This window comes from Anser anser (genome assembly GCF_964211835.1).
Source record: "Anser anser genome assembly, chromosome: Z".
In the NCBI taxonomy this organism is placed as follows: Eukaryota; Metazoa; Chordata; class Aves; order Anseriformes; family Anatidae; genus Anser; species Anser anser.
In genome coordinates this window covers 84,609,930-84,626,972 of record NC_139723.1, presented here as the reverse complement: position 1 = coordinate 84,626,972, position 17,043 = coordinate 84,609,930, and the positions used below count along the sequence as shown (strand labels likewise).

The window sequence follows — 17,043 nt, the reverse complement described above, 5'->3', positions numbered from 1 at the left end:
GTTCCCTCAGTTATTCATGGAGACGTCCAGGTTCTTCTCCAAGCTACCAAAATCCTCTGAGGAACATCTCCCCACAGGCACATCCTCACATCCGGGGGGGTCAGAGCCCACCAACGTGCCCCAAATTGCCTCTCCCCATAACTGCATCTTCACTGCTTCCAGCTTTGCTGCGGACCCTGCTCAGCTTATCCACCCAAACCAAAGCCATGATTTTCATTAAGGAGCTACAAGCCACGAGCATATGACTTTCCTGCATGAACGTTTAAAGGAAGGGAGAGAAGACAACCACGATTAAGGACACTTACCAAGAGAGATCCAATGCACGTGCCCAGCGGCACAACCCAGCCACTGCTGGGGCTGTGAAACGCAAAGGACCAGCAGGCAGGAAAGTGGGTGAGAAAAGGTCCTGGAGACTGCAAAATTAGGAGAGGGGGAGCAGAAAGGGTTAAGCAGAGGGGACTCAGAGCAGGAGTGAGTTTGATCTCACTGAGCGCTGCCTGCCCCGAGCTCTGCAGACCTGAGCGCTCCAGCACGATGCGGGGCTCTGCCGTGTCAGAGGGAGCACTAAACCATTCCCAAAAGACCCGAGTTTCACCCTGCGAAGGTTTAGCAGTAAGATGAGACCAAGGAAGGACTAATTAGGGCCCTCCATGGGGTCCTGTGCGGGCAGCCAGGGGAACTGCGACCCCTGCGCCCAGCCCCACCGCAGATTGACCCAAACCGAACCAAGAACGGGAGAAAATGAACATTTTCCCCAGAGGGTGTTTGTCCCTGCCCCGAGCCCACCGCAGCCATCGTGCTCACAAACCACGCGTTGCCCTTCTCCCTCCCAAACCCCACGTGGCCCAAACGCCTGGGCTTCGAGCAGGGAGCTTGCAGGAAGCAGTGATTTGAAGCTTTACTTCAGAGACCCCCGTTTAACAGGAAAGCAAAGCCCGGTGTAATCGCTTGACGCCGGGAGCTGAGGGTTTTGTAAAACCACCCAAATCCCGTGGTATTCCCAAGGGTCCCGACGCTTGGCAGTGCCGTCACGACTCCCCCGGTTGCAAAGCCAGCTCTGCTCTTGGGGATTAAAGATGCTGAGGTTGATCTAGGCATAGGAGACCTGCAACGTCCCCCCACCTCTGCACTTCCAGACGTTTCCCCCCGCCCCCAGAATCTCACCCCCCTCCAAAAATAATCAAGCTCACACTTACTCCATGGAGCTCCTTCCAGGCGGCTCGTGGAGGCGGCGACCGAGCCTGCAGGTGGGTGTTTCGGGGTCCCGCTCTCCCCCAAAACACACACCCCGGGGCCGGGTTTTGGTGGCCAAGCACTGGGCCTGAGGGGCCCCCGGGAGGGATTTTGGGACCCCCACCTTCCCATCCCAGCCACGTTTCCTCTTTCACTTGGGCACAAACTCACCGCTTCTCAAATAACACACCTCCACGGGGCCGGATCCACACGCAGCATGGCAAGTCCACATCAACGCTCACCAGACTTTGCTGGTTATTCCCCAAATGAGGAACAGCAAAATGTGACCGCCATCCCTTTACCTTTTCCTTAAAAAACGATGGAAATGGTGACCACAGCCCGAGCCCTGTGCAAGACCCGGATGGGTCCGGCTCCCATTTGGCAGCACGGTTATTAAATCCCCGCAGATGTGTTTAAGACCTTTACACAACCCTTACATAAACCAATCTCAGAGCCAGTTTTGTCCGTGTTCGGGATTATCCTTCTCCCTGTTACAGAAAGAGGATATTTAGAGCAGCCCGCGGGCTGGGGTTGGTGCTGGGGGGACAGAAGCGCTGCGTGTGCCCCCACACCCACAGCAGCACCAGCACGGGATCTGTCTGGGCTTTCCTCAGCCCGCGGATGCTAAAATTAAAAAAAAAAAGAAAAGATTATTTTCTCTGTCCAGGTGGCTTTCTGAGACTCAGGGTGTCAAAGGAATTAAGTCGTTAAAAGTGCGGATGTGTTTGATGGATTATGAGCCACGGAAGCCCGCTCGTTACTGACTAATAACGCTGGGAGGTGGAGGGGGGGGAAATGTTTCCTCTCCTATGAATGTGTTTCTAACAAGACAGGTCAAAATATGATGGGAATGATAAATTGCTTAGGATATGTCGCCATTAACCCAGCAGCTTTTTATTACCAGATTACCGAGGTATGGTTAAAGAGCATACTGACCGCCCCGTTTTGCTCTGTACCAGCACCACGTTGTAGGGTAAGACCTCGGGGGATGCAGCCACCCACGGGTTTTGGGGGGGAGAAAGGGTTTATCCGTGTCGGGGTTCTGGGGCAGGGTGGGGTGAGGGGGGGGTGGTTCATTTTTTTGCCGTTGTTTTACACCATAACCAAAACTCTCATCGTTTCACGTGGGGTGGGGTGGGGGGGGTGGGGGTTTGAGTAATCGGAACAAACGAATGAAAAAAAATAAAAAAAATTGAGGAAAAAAAAAAAAAAAAAAAAAAAAAGGTCACATCGGAAAATGATCAGCCCCAACAGGCATGCACGTCTCCCTTCATGCAAGCGAGAAGCACAGCCTCCCTCCTCTCGGGGTGTGCGCGGGGACATGTGTCGCGGAGCTCAGCGCTGGCCCGGGGCGAGGATGGAGCGAGAACAAAGGGGCACGGCACACACTGCATCCAGGGGGGGCCCGCTGCCGCTCGCACGGGGGGACAGGGTGGCCCAACAGGCATCGAGATACACGGAGAAGGAAGTATGGAGGAGGAGGTCGTAACTCAAAAACGGAACAGAAAACGAAAAAAAAAAAAAAAACAAACAAAAAAATAAAACTGAGGGAAAAGCCAGGAGGGAGGTGGAAAGGCACGGCCTTGCAGAATGATGCGGCTCCCGGAGGGGTGCTGGGGGAGGCCGGGCGGGCGCCTCGGGCCGCTTGCTTTTGTTTGGCTTGCTAGTGCAGCTCCGTAGGGACAGTGGCAAAGGGGATTTCAGCGGTGGGAGCCACCAAGCTGCCGAAATCCACCTTCCCCTGGTTAAGGATGAGCACCCGGGCCCTGCGGCTCCCCGTCTCCTCAGGGCGCCGCTCGGACAAGGTCCCCCCGCGCCCCAGCCCTTCTCCTGCTGGCCCTGGCACACCCGTGCACCACCCTGCAACCAAAATTTGAAGGTTTTACAGGACCCTTCTGCGGGCCTGGGGCAGATTTTACGGCTCCTGGTGACTCCTCACAAGGCCGGAGGCCGACTCCGTGACCACAGCGGGCGTCAGAAGATGGAGGGCCCGGAGCAGAAAGAGGCAGCCAGGGCAGCAGCAGCCGCCGGGACGGTTTTAGGGACCTGGCGGGGATATTTACAGCCCTGGGACCAAGGCACGGCGACTTCTCGCCTGGCAGATGGCAAGCACGCATCCGTGCTCAGATACAGGGCCACGGGCAGGGGGGAATTTTCATTTCCCAGGGCCCTTCACCTCTTGTTAATCAGAGTTAAAGGAGAGAACTCCCCCATCCATCCGGAGGCCGTCCCTCGGTTTTGCACCAGTCTGGTAAGGAAGGTGTAACATAACTAGGATAAAATCAGTGGCGGACCCTTGATTAATTATCCATCTTTTCTGATTAACAGCTTGGACTTCTGCTTTTTTGGTTTGTTTTTTTTTGGCTATTCCGTTGTCAGGCAGGATTCTGCATCGGCACACTGGCAGCACAGAGCGTGCATTGCGGGAGCAATGTATACACAGAGTAATGCTGAGGGGTTGATATGGGATGGGGAAAAAAAAAATGTATCTATGCTAAAAAGCCCCCATATGTGCGCCAGGGAGAAATCCACTCACTCAGACCTCACGATGGGGGGGGGGGGGGGGGAGGGAAAGCAAGGAAAAAATCTAAACAGCAGGATACGACAATAAATGGGAAAACAGCAATAGAAAAAGCACACTAGGTTAATATAGGAAAACTAGTTTCTTTATTGAGAGATCGTATATTAGTATTAGTGGAATCGTGTGTAACAATGTCATCATGCACACAATACAAAAAGGCAAGGCCCACCATGCTATGGAAGGGCAACAGAACAAAAGCAGCGTACACTGAGCAGATGTATAGGCTACAGCACATTACATTTCAGCAGGGTATGTCTCTACAGAGAGATTTACATCAGAAACTAGGTAATGTAAAAAAATACAGACCATGCTTTAGTTTTAGTACAAGAAAAAAGGTGGAGATACACAACCAAAGGGTATTCGGTACAGAAAATTACCCACAAAATAAGAACAGGAAGTAATTCAGCACAGCAGAAAATAATGTTATCCCTGGTTGATGGAAATCCATTTTGCTGGTCGGGTGTGTATGGGGGGGGGGGGGGCTGAAATCGGGCTTTATTTTAAGGGGGGGGTCCCCGATTGCCACCCCACCCCCCTTTTATTTGGGATGTTACGGATCGCACCGAATTGTGGATGCCCTCTCCCCATTATTTTTTTTTTTTTAAATTTGGGGGGTGGGGATTTTTATTTTTTTTTTAATTTTTTCGTGGTTTTGGCAGCGGGACCCCCCCCCCAAAACCCCAGCAAAAGGAATCCCCGGGGCAGGGATTTACAGTGCCATGTCCTCAGCCGCACAGGATGGGGGCACAGATGGCGGGGGTGGCCGCTGGGGGGGGGGGGGGAGTGGGGAGGGGTGGGGGGGGAGGGAAGGTGAATTAAATAACAGAACGAAAACAAACGGAAATCGGTATTTATAAAAATAATTAATAAAAATTAAGGGGGATGGATCTATGGAAGCGCAGGCGGGGGGAGGACAAGCGGGATGTTGGGGTGGGGAACAAAAGAATATAGGGAATTGGGGGGCGTGGGGGCCCGGCTGGGGCTCGGGGGGGTGGGTTAGGGCCGGGGGGGGGGGGGGTGGTGGTGCGGAAGGGGCGCGGAAGGGGCGCGGAGCAGCCCCCCCCCCACCACCACCACCACAGGGTTCGGGCGGCCCCGGGACGCGAACCCGCGGCCCCGTCGCGGCGTGGCGGTACCTCTGTTGCGCACGGAGCCGAAGACGGGCAGCACCAGGTAGCCGACGTGCACCAGGACCATGCTGCGCGCGGGGCGGCGCGCGGCCCAGGCCCCGGCCCCAGCGGCTCCAGCTCCCCCGCTTTCCCGCCGGCCCCTCGGTTCCCGCGGCGGCGGCTGCAGCTGCAGCGGGAGCAACACCGGCGGCGGCGGCGGCAGCAGCGGCGGCGGCGGCCGAGCCGCGCTCCCCGCCCGCGCGCGCGCGCGCACGCACAAAGGCGGCCGCCGCCAATGGCAGCGCGGCGCGGGCCCGCGCGTACCCGCCCCCCTGAGGAGAGGGGGGGGGGGGATGAGGGGGCGCGGGCACGCGCAGAGTGTGACTGAGGGGTGTTGGGGGGGGCTGGCAGCGTGGCCCCATATCCCAATTTTAATCCCCATCCTGTGGCACCCGGAGCCCGCTGGTGACAAACCTGCCCCGTTTATCCACGCAGCGTAACTGGAGAATGGAAAAAAAAAATAATAATAATAATAATAAACAAAAATCGACGCTTTCCGCCCGTTTCTACCGGCTGCCCCAAAGGCAACTGCTTGGGTGGCAGCTGGTGGAGGGGGCTGGGGGCTGTGGCACGTACACACACACACACAGGAATCCAATCCCCAACACCACCGGTCAGCATTAACATTAAAATTATTAAAATAGGCCTCGGTTCCCACCTGCCTTCGCAGTCGAAGCTTGCACCCACGGGCACCCCCTGGGGTCCCAGCAGCCCCATCTCGGGGTGTCCCCAAACGCTGGCCCCAAGTCGTCCTCCAGCAGGGATGGCATGGCGCTGAGCTTTTGCCTTCTCCTCAAAAATAGGGGTGAAACCCTCCAGGACACAGGAGTGGGATCAGCCAGCTCAAAACCCTACATGCCGACATCATTCGAACCCGGCTTTTCCTCGCAGACCTCCACCACAATAGCAGAAAAGCCCTGGTGAACACACACACGCACACATATTTAATGTATTGTTTAATTTCATTTTTTTTCCCCCAGAAGTTTTGAAGCCACAGCGTGCTCCAGGAGGACATCTCGCACCCACAGCGGCATTGCCGTCGTGTTGCAGACGGGGAGATGTGGTGTCCACGCCACCAGCACACCTGATGGCACGCTGCTGGGGTTTCGGGGCTCCCGAGTCCTTGCTGGGGGGAGAAATGCCCTGCTGGGCTTGGAGGGTGGTGATCAAGAGGAAATCCTACAGGGAGAGGTGGTGGGGCCGCCGCACCACAGCCTGGCTCAGAGCAATGGGAGCCCCAGCCAGGCTTTGACTCCTGGGTCACGCCAGGGCTTTGTTTGAGGCTTACACCCAACTAAATTTACACTTATTTTGCCATTTCCTTAATTCCTTCTTATATTCGGGTGTGCTCGGCGGTTAAATGTGACCATTTTCGTCAAAGCTCGCCTCAGGACCTACACGAGGTGCTGCAAGGTGGCGTTTACACCCAGTATTTGTCCGGCTGTGGGTAAATCCCGACGGGCTCGCTCTTGCTGTAGCCGGGATGCTGCACCCAGCCGGGCAGCCCTGCCGGTGCTCGGGATGCTTTCACACCCACCAGCCCCTCTGGCGTGATTTTTGGAGCGCTGTCCCCTGCTCCCGGGGATGGAGCGCAGGATGCGGCAGCAGCCCGTGCCTCCGGCTCTGGTGCCACCTAGTGCCTTCCACCGGCTGCTTCCAGACCGGATTTTCCGAGCTAAAATGTCGGTGGCCAAACTGTGTTAAAAACCGCTGCTAACCGGCCTGTGGAGCGCTTTAATAAAGCATTTTCTGCCTTGTGGGGAGCTCAGCCCCCCTGGCAAGCGTGCTCCCTGCCTTGTGCAATGCCCAGGTTGGCCTGCTGTGAACATTACCCTAATTCTTCCTCTTAACGAAGGCCTGGAAGAGGGAGCAAGGAGCCAGTCATCCGGCAGCAGGATGGGTTTTAATGGCCGGAGACCACCACAGCAGCATCTCGTTGATGCTTCCCGGACACGGGAAAGGTCCTTGGATTCTCCGCGGGGCGCGGAGGACGGTCTGGTGTTCCCCAGGAGCCTTCTCTCGCGACGGAGATGACCCAATCTGCATTTTCAACGCGCCGAGCCTTGTCCCAGACACGCCGCGAGCTGCCTTTTGCAGGCACCCTTCTTTTCATCGGGATTTATTGTGGCTTTGACTTGGAAGCAGGCTGGTGTCAGCACCACGCCGCCCACCCCAGTTCACCATCCCGTGACTCGCGATGCCCTGAAGGCACGCACCACAGCTCCTCAATAATTCAAGGGCAGGCATCTGGTTACCCACTCCCATCTCAGTAACACGGCAGCATCTGAGCAGCTTCGCACCCCAGACACCAAGGATCCAGAAGGCAGCTTTGGGTGCTACGGGCGGGTTGGGTGGCTGGTTGCACAGTACGTGGGGTCCCACAGCAAACCTCCACCCAGCCCCACCAGCCTGCGGCTGGTTCCGCTTTTCCCAGGCCAGACATGGCTGTGGGCAGGTAGAAACGCTCAGGGCTTCTTGCTGGACACCATCCCCACCAGGAGCACGTTTCCGAGCTGAGGTTTTGTCCTCAGCGCTCCACCACACTGAAGATGCCGCTTCTGCTCGTGGGGCTCCTCAGGAGATGCCCCTCCATGCCAGCCCTGCCCCTCTCCGGGCGGCTCTCCTGGGGTTTCTCTGAGGCCCATAGTGGTCCTTTCCTTGGTCTCCACGGTGCCACCAGGAGACGACCGGTCCCTCAGCAGTCCGGGGTCGTGATGGGCCAACATCATTCAGGGACTCAGAGAAGCTCTTCCCTAAGGCAGGTCGATCCCCACAAAGCTCCCAGCTTTCCGTGCCCGTGGGCTGAGCAAGCCCCCACAAGAGCCAACCCCGACCACTCAGAAGACCTTCCTGCCTGCCCAAATCTATTCATTAACCCTCACCGCTGCTTTATTTAAGTGCGAAACAGCTTTCTTAGGGTGCCCTACCCTGGAAGCGCAGCTCTCAGGCATGGGAACAAGGAGGGAACATCTTCTCAGGGACGTGCTGCTGACCAAGAGAAGGAGAGCCCAGTGAAGGGGGTGGTTTCCAGCCCATCGCTGTGTCCTGGAGAGCTTCGCCCGTGCTCTTTGTGCAGACGACAGATCCCATAAGAGCTGTGAGTGCTGGCAGGAGGAGGGTGTTGGGGAGATGTCCCAAGATAGATAAGGGCGCCCGGCTGGGGACGTGCAGCTGGCACATCTCTGCCAGGGGTATTTTTACTGGAGGTTTTGTCACATGCGGTCCAAGGAGAGTGGGAATAAATGGACGCGAATGGGAAGTGTAATCATGTGGAAAAGCAGTAAAATTACTCCATCATGGATCTCGGTCACATCCCGTGCCAGGTGAGACGAGCTTTGAGTAACGCACTGCAAGAGCGACACGTTTCCCATCGGGGTCTTACCAGCATCGCTCCAGCCCAACCACCACGATGTGAAAGCCCCTTTTTGGGGGCTTTGAAGGCATCCTGCTTCCTTGGAAGGCCATGGAGGTCCTTGCTGCCAAAGGCCAGGGATGCAGGGGGCTATCGTGGCAATGACAGGAGCAATCAGGGTATTTTAGGATGCAGGTAATTAAATCTGCCTGTGGTGAGTTTCTGAGGAAGCTGATGCCTGGTTCAGCTGTGGCTGTGCAAGCTGTTGGCTCCTCTAGAGAGATCAGCTTTGAAACCACCCTACTACTTCAGTATTTTCACGAGTGACCTTGGTGTAGAGTTGGAGATTTCTACTGAAAACTGCTGACCAGGCAGGCTTGTGCAGCACTGCCAGTAGGGGAAGAAGTGGATGAGCTGGAGTGAGAGACGTGACAGTGGGGTTCGGTGGCATTAGGCTTAATGCAGACACACAAGGACCTGGCAGAAAGGAGGTGGGAAAGGTTTGGGTGCCCTTGACCACGGGCCAGGCAAAAGCTATCAGTGGATAAAACAAATGTGATCCTCAGCTGTACAAGATGGGATTTTGTCAGAGCCACGCGCAGGAAACCCGCTGTGAAAGGCAGCGGCCAGACTCCAGGTCTGCATTCAATTTGCGTCGTGTACAGTAATGAAAAATGAATTTTGCGGAGAGCTCTAATTTGTTTCTTTTTCCAGACGTAAGCTACCGTTTAGTTCCAACAAAGGGACAGCGGTCACCTTATTTGCACCAAAGCTGGAAGTAAACACAAGACGCGTTTATACACAAGAAGGTGTTTTGCAGGAGTGCTGCCCCTGTCCCTGCAGAGAGGGGAAGTTGCAGCCCCATCCCTGCAATGCTCGGGAGAGAAAGCCAAGCGTCTGGCATTCAGAAGCTACAACCCTAAAAAGGAGAGGGGAAAAATAAATAGTACTTCAGCGAACGGTGATGAAGCACTCAGCAAAGGACACACTTTGCGGATCCTCCAGGGAAGGCGAGAACTAATTTGTTCGGTAAAACCCTTTCACTTCCCATTTTAAGGCAGACAAACAAAACTCAGCCAAAAAATTAATCTGCACTGCAATGACTTCACTGTGGAAAACAATACAGAATGCGAGCTGTTCGGGCAGCTTTTGTCGATTCTCATACAGCCCCAGAAATGACAATTCCCACAAAGCAAACTGGCCTGAGCCACGAGGGATGTGCTGAGCGACTAAAGAGAAATGTTAGGCTTTACGTACTGCGCGTGTTGAAGCTCAGGGACTCTGGGTATCTCTTGGTGACGGAGAAAAAGGGGTTCGGGGAGGACACTGCCTCTCATCTTTCCACATCTGCACCAGACTCTACGATGCTCTTCTCTCGCTGGCGATGTGCGTGGACCAAAATCTCAGTCTGGCATCCATGTTCATGGCAACAACCTGGCCCCCAAATTCCCATTTTCAGGCTTCACAGAAGCCAAGAATTCAGTGGGGCTGAAAAGCCAACTGACTTCTATTATCCGTCTCGCTATTTAAACTACATGGATAAACGGCTCTCCTCACTCGCACCACGGAGAGCCTTCTCGTGTGACAAAAAACATCAGAAATAAATCAAACTACCCTATCTGGCTGGAAACATAATGGATTTTATATTGTTATTCCTGCTTCCATGGGGGCTGTGGGAGGACTGGCAGGCGATGGGGCCCTCAGTTTAGCACGGTGCAGTTATACCTACCGTCCTCAGTATTAGCGGAGGCAGTAGATGGGTGTTTAGGGGTTCCCCAAACGCAGCTCAGCGTGGCACCACCTCTTGTGGCCTGCAGGACTTGGGCACAACTCCACTGCTGGCCCACAAGTCCATTTAAAACAGCAGATTTCGGCTTGCCAGCACTTTCTGGCCACTCTGGTGCTTCGTGGGGAAAATCTGAGTGCAGCGGGGTCCTGGTGGCCAAGTGCTCTGCTCGACCAGCAGGGAGGATGGGACAAGGGGACATGCTCGGAGGAAATACCACAAGGAGGCTGCTCGGGCAAACAAACAAAAAACATTCCAAACAAGATGATATTGTTTAAATAATACACTTTATTTTGTCTTAAAATAGTTTAACCTTTATGCTACAGACTTGTTTCAAAAAACAGAAGGTCTCATCTTGCACCAAAAATATATATATTTATATATATATATAACACTCTGTTTTATTATTATTTTTTTCTCCAAAGACCATTAAATACTAGATGGAAAATGAGAACTAAATAACGAGTGTTGAGAAGAATCAATTTTTTTTTTTTAACTAGAGTCGCAAGTTTTAAACATTTAAATTCTAAGCAACGATTTGTCTTCACTACAGAAGATTCCAAGTTCACACTCCAGCAATTCAGGAACTGTTAAACCATGAAGGGCTTGAGCCAATGCACACTGAGGCTGACGGAAAGCCCCGCATCAGCTCCAGTGGGCTCTGGATCAGGCCCTAAGTGCATTGGTTCTTAGCCATACAACGGCTAACATTTCACTTTCCTGCTGAGAAGAGCAAAACCATCCAGGCACCTTTTGCTCTCTTGTAAAAAACAAAAAAATAAAACAAACAAAAAAAAACACTTGCTAGCTATCCAGTGACTGTGGTTTTCGGATCACTACCCTTTCAAATTTGTTAGGAATAAAAGAAAATAATGTAGTGTTTTAAATAAAATAAAAAGAAAACCTGCATCAGACTACGATATATGAGTTGTTTAAACAAACACAGTGCACAATTGGAGGAAGTTTGGTTAGGACGCAGTTGCTTTTATATTTACATGGAAGTCACATCATATACAAACTGAAAAACAGATAGATAGTTTGCGTTTTTAATGGAAGGACTACGAATGGGTCCCTGCAGCTTTCCTCAAAACTGATCTTTAAAAGACTCGATGAAACAGCAAGAAGCAGCCACACTGAATCACTGTTCCAAAGTCACCTTACAGCATGTGTGCTAGCCCACGAAAACGACGGCCGAGTTACGCGATGAAAACATGAGGATAAAAAGATCAACAGCCACCGCTGCCAGAGTGTCCCGACAGCGCAGGCTCTTTTTTTTTTTTGTCCCTACTGCAAGGAGTGTGGGCTCCGCTCCTCCCTCCCGCCCCCGAGAAAGAAACCCGTCCCTAGAAGCACCACATACACTGTCTAGTCATGCAATACACTTATCACAGTTCAATGTTTTAGAAAGCTTTAAACTGGAATAACAATCCCTTACCTAATTGTTCTCTAAAGTGCAGTCATAACCTTTCTGCTTATTAAAGAAGAAAAAAACTGTCATTTTTTTTGTCTTTCTTTTTTCTTTTTTACATTACATGACAACGCAGGTAATTGAATTGAAAAATTTTGGTGGTTCTTTTTGTTGTTGTTGTTTTCTGCTCACAGAAAATAAAAATATTGGAAGCCAAATAACTTTAAAAACGAGCCAACACAAAAACGAAACAGAACTTCCCATGTCCTGACTACCCCCTCCCTGTTCAGCATCAAATGGCAAAAGTCTGCCAAGAGAGCTGTAGAAAATTTCCATTAGAAACACTGGAATACAAAGGAATATTTTAATTGCACAACAGACATTTAAAGTGAATATCATCTTGTTTAACTCTAATCTTTGGCTTTTGCCTTGCGAAAGGCTCAATATGACAGATTAGGGCCAGGAACCTCCACATACGCTACAGAAACTAGAGCCCACTGAAGCAAGCGGTTCCACTGATTTCGGTCGAGCAAATATTCCGGTAGAAAGTGTTTCCTGGATCATACCCTAAAAGCAATTCCAGAACTAGGATAAGAGGCATGACCTAAAGCCAGGAAAATGGTGCAGACCTAGTTAAAGAACAGATCACAACCTCAGGCCCTGATCCTGCAACAACCTTTAGGACAGAGTTTGAAGCACTTGAATGGCCCCGTGAGTTCCAGCAAACTGTCAGAGGTTAACAATACACACCTGCTAAAGTGCTTTGCTAGACTGGGGCTTTACACTTTTTTTTTTTAATTATTTTTTGAGATGGTCAATGAAGCAGATAAGCAATAGAAGAGATGAGGACTAGGAGCAAATATGTTTCGTTTCTCTTCTTCCCCTACTCGAGGCAAGATTCAGAAATAGGTAAAAAACTCAGATACCTTTAAAAAGGAGAGGGATGTTGGGCCTTTTTATTACTTTTCATTTTCTTGTGCTTTTGCAGTAATTAGCTGCTAGAAATTTTCTACTACGACTATATTAAACTGTAATAAGCTACGGAAAATGATCAGTGAAACACAGTAGTCAAGTAGACAGAAGACTCAGCACTGAAAAGAGTGTAAACTATAAATTAAATTGAAAATAAAAGTCCTTTAATTAAAAGCTGTTCAGTGCATATGTTATGGGCCTCTTGTATTACAGACAGTCCCTCCTGCTGGTAACGTAACCACATCAGCTTGGGTATAAATACTCTCAGCCCAGTTTTCGGAAGTGTTGGATACCCCCAGTTCCACTGAAATCAGTGAGGACACAGCATTTCTCAAAATCACTGATGCTCACACAGCAAAACACTAACTTCTACTAACAAACCCGATATACTGATAAATTAAAAATGTTCTGAAGATGGAGGCAGGAAAGGGTGAGAGGACAACTTTGTACTCATTTCCTCAAATTAACACACGCAAGTTAGCAACTATAGATGTGCTTTAAATTTGGAGCTATTGGGTCTTTATTCTGGGAAGAATCCTCCTTTGAGAAGGCAAAGAAACCGTTTTAAATGATCTTAAAATTATACTACATTCTTATGGAAATGGAAAACTTAATGAGTTTGAATGTCGTAATGCCAGGAATAGGGCTTCTGAAGCTGAAGCTATAACAATGAACCTCTGTGCCACAAAGGGAGGAGGGATGGGGACAGAAACACAGTGACACCGCATTACAGTAGATATTTGCGTCTGGTATCCTCATCCAACGTGAGGTCCACTACTTCTGGGGGCGAAGACCAATTCTGCTGGGGAGTCACAGCTGTCCATGATTGCGTTTGCTGAGTGTTAATGTACTGAGAGCCTGCGCCGTGCTTCCAGGAAGACACGCTCTGGATCACGCCTCCCCTAGGGTGCACACACCTGTATAGCAAGGCAAAAAGCAAAAAGCATTAAAGCTGCTGTTGAATTCAGGAAGCAAGATTCTTAGCTGCAGTGTTTTACTGTTTATGCATTTCATTAACACGTCCCTCCCCAAAATTTCCTCGGGGCTTTTCCATTCGTAGACCCACGACACCTTAAATACCCACTGATCTGCAAGTTCGCCACGCTGAGACTAGACTTAAATTCATACTCAGGGGCAGAGCTGGGGAAGGGGCTGGCGGGGTTTACATTCCTTTTAAGAACTCTTACTACCAGTGGGCGTAAAGTGATGTTCCCCACAAATACGTGCATGGATCCCCAGGATCTTGAAGAGTTTTCTGCCCCATCACGTGTACTACCATGCGTTATTCAGAAGCATTCAGTTTCCTGCTAGCAATTTTACCCACTGGAATTTTAAAAAGGGAAAAATTGAAAGCGAGACTTGATGAGACAAAGAGAAAAGATAACTTTCTATACGAAATCAAAAACTGTGTTGCCGTAAGGACATAATGACACCTTCATTACAATAATAAAGCCATTACACTTGATTTTTCTTCGGTCACCTTAACTAAAAATTACAAACATGCTGGGAAACGCTCCCTGCTAACGGTACAGCCCCACTTCAGCAAAACATTTAGGCTTTCAGTGATTGCAGTCAATGAGACTAAATCACGTATTTAAAGATAAGCACACGCTCAAGTGCCCTGCTGAAGTGAGGTACACGTCTACTTATTCGCACAGTACTTTTATCTATTATATTGATAACAGGTAAGTGACAAATTAAGTACAAGCTAGCAACAACTAGAAAAAAAAAAAACAAAACAGAAGACTCAGCTTGCTATATGAAGCGATGACAAGAATTACTGGTCTTTAAGATGGTCACTCCATTCATAGCTGGAAACCTCAAACAAGCACTAGTAAAACTTTATACCTTGTGCTCCAAAAATTGTTTTGCTCTTGTAAGCAGGAGATTTGGGGCCGCTGGGGTAACCTTTTCCCTCCTCTTTGTGAAGGCACGTGAACTGTATTTCAGGTACCCACGTTTCCTGCACTGGTCAAATATTCCTGACATTTACATTTTATTGGCTTTAATTCATGGTAGCACAATTTAGTTTCTCCAGAACGCCTTAGGTTATGCTCATCATTTTTGTCTCTGGTTAGAGAAAGAGTTTCATGAAATAGGATGAAAAATCTCATTCTCTGAGCTCTAACTTGTCAGAATACAAATGTCAGATACCCTATTTAGTTTTGGATGCAATGTTCAGAATTACTTTTTTATTACATCTTTGAGCTTAAAAACACATACTTAAAATAGGTATCTACAAAGAATTAGTAATAAGGGATTGGAACTCTAACAAATGGAGGGGATTTTTTTAAGCTTTCTTTTAAGAAGAAATATTTTAAAGCTTAACTGACGAGAAAGGTTTGTAGCCAAAGCAAACTAAATACAGTGCTCAGTCTCAGGGACTATGGTTCATCATTCCAACACAGAGCAGCTCTCCGTGCTTAGGCAAAGCTAACACTAACTTTTCTTCCTGAAGATGACAAAAAGCAATCTATGACTTATCTCATGGAAATGATACCTTGCAAAAAAAAATGTGTTTATCCTCAAACAAGTCGCACAAGCAGCCAATATCAAAATGTTCAATCAAATATTAACTTAGGGAACATGCTTTCCAACCTGTACCTAAGGGGATGATAGCAGGTAAAGGGACAAAACAAAACAAAAAGAAAACCTAGGAAAAAATGGAAGAAGACTTTTACACACATGCATGATTAAAAAAAATAATTCTATCGGACAAAAAATAAAGAAACTGAGAAACATGACTTGGTGTCCTAAGTAAATGCCAAGTATACCTCTAATGATGAGAAACGCCACCAAATCACTAGCAATCTCAAAAACTACAAATGGGAGACAAACTCTAGAGTGTCACAACTCACACCAATCCAATGACAACATGGAGCATGGAGCACAATGAAAACAGTGTGAGCAAAAGAACTGAATCCAAACACCGTACTAACTAGGCATGCAAAAAATACTGATCAAAAACCTAAACCTTTTCCAAACGACAACCCTGTCAGAAGCCCATCAATACTTCATAACTGCAAGCCTAGACCTGCAAGAGAAATAAAACTCTAAATAGGATTCAAACAACCAAAATGTGCATGTATTTTACGGAACCAGTAAGAACTACTCTTTGAGAGATGTCAGAGTGGTTACATGAACAAAGGAAAGCGCAAGAAGAAAAGTGTGCTATTCATCTATCTTTGCTGAAATTACTGCGGTCCGTATTGACTAAAACTAATTTTAAACAGCAACTCTGCATTTACTTAACATTCCTATTCTCATACATGGTAAACATTATTAAGACAAGCAGCGTGGCAAGTGTTTGACTCAGGGACCTCAAGCAGAAGGGTTGTGTGTACATAGCACTAGACAGATTATTACACGAAATAGTAGTGGAGAACAAGTCCACGTCACTTGGCATCAGGACAAAGATTCTCTAAGCCCTGGTCTGCTGGATAAATAGGCAGGCTAGCCATGAGAGGACTTCCACTGTTCTAGAAGCTAAGACTAAATTTATCTTCCTTCAGCACCTTAGAATTTTTATTTTTTTTCTCCCCCGCATCCAACAGCAATGGACTGCATCCAAACTATCTGTAGTTTCCTACCCAGGAAACTGGATCCTGCACCCCTTCCTTCTTCCTTTCTTCAAGAACGATGTGGTGAAGGAATGACGGAAAAAAGCTCTGTTCCTTCTCTTGCACACCCCTTTTCCTCCTCCTAGCATTCACCAGGCAGCAGTCTAGTTTTAAACAGAGCTTGTCTGTATACTGCAATACCTTGGTTTGATTTCACCAAATTGACTCTCCTCACTGTATGAAAATACTGGTCTTGCTCAGCTGATTCAAAATACCTCAAACCAAGGAAAGACCATATTCTAAAGAAAGACATCAAAATATGCCTACCAATAATAACAGCCAAAGCACAGCTCAACTGCTGTCTGTCCAAACTTGAGAGAAACCTCTGGCTTTCCTGCCCTGATCTAGTTTGGGGGTATGAATTATCTTTTATCTTCCAATAAAACTAAGATTAATAAGGATCTGATTTTTAGGCTAAAAGGGCTATCTTACCGGATTGGCCATTGAAAAGATGCTAGTGGTTTTACTTCTACAACAACTGATAAATTAAATAAAACAAAAATTATTTAAATGCTTAAAGTGAATTATTCTGAAAAGAAACAAGAACCCGAATAATTATTTTGGTTTATGTATTTGCATATTCATACTGTGTACTTAAAAACTGAATTCCTAACAATGTTTCCTGACATATACAAACTTGGTATCTCAACATTTGGTGTTGTAATATTTCATATGTTTAGCCTGCTGATGTTTGATAGCAAGTCACAAGTTTCATCTAAATACATATGACATTGATAACCGTTCTCTAGGAAAACATTCTGATATCACCATGACAAGCAGAATAGAAAAAACAAGTGCTACCTTTGGGGCATCAATCAAGGATGATAACTAGCCAAGGGGAAGTTAGCTTTTTTTTTCCTTTATTATTTTTTGCAACATAGATATTCTGATAAAATGAATGAAATATTAAAACTGAAAAAAG

At 48.7% G+C, this 17,043-nt stretch overlaps 2 protein-coding genes across 6 annotated transcripts in view; both read right to left on the bottom strand.

Moving 5' to 3' along the window:
* The window catches only part of ARK2C (arkadia (RNF111) C-terminal like ring finger ubiquitin ligase 2C), a 42,453-nt gene extending 37,283 nt beyond the window's left edge, over window positions 1-5,170 (bottom strand). For all 3 annotated transcript variants that reach the window (XM_083816419.1, XM_083816420.1, XM_083816421.1), the window contains exon 1: window positions 4,951-5,170. In XM_083816419.1, coding sequence (XP_083672545.1) covers window positions 4,951-5,011 — 61 coding nt within the window. In that variant the 5' untranslated portion in view covers window positions 5,012-5,170. The remainder of the gene's footprint in view (window positions 1-4,950) is intronic.
* A 5,221-nt stretch (window positions 5,171-10,391) lies between these two features.
* ARK2N (arkadia (RNF111) N-terminal like PKA signaling regulator 2N) overlaps window positions 10,392-17,043 on the bottom strand; it is a 43,683-nt gene continuing 37,031 nt past the window's right edge. For all 3 annotated transcript variants that reach the window (XM_083816415.1, XM_083816414.1, XM_083816416.1), the window contains exon 5: window positions 10,392-13,418. In XM_083816415.1, coding sequence (XP_083672541.1) covers window positions 13,229-13,418 — 190 coding nt within the window. In that variant the 3' untranslated portion in view covers window positions 10,392-13,228. The remainder of the gene's footprint in view (window positions 13,419-17,043) is intronic.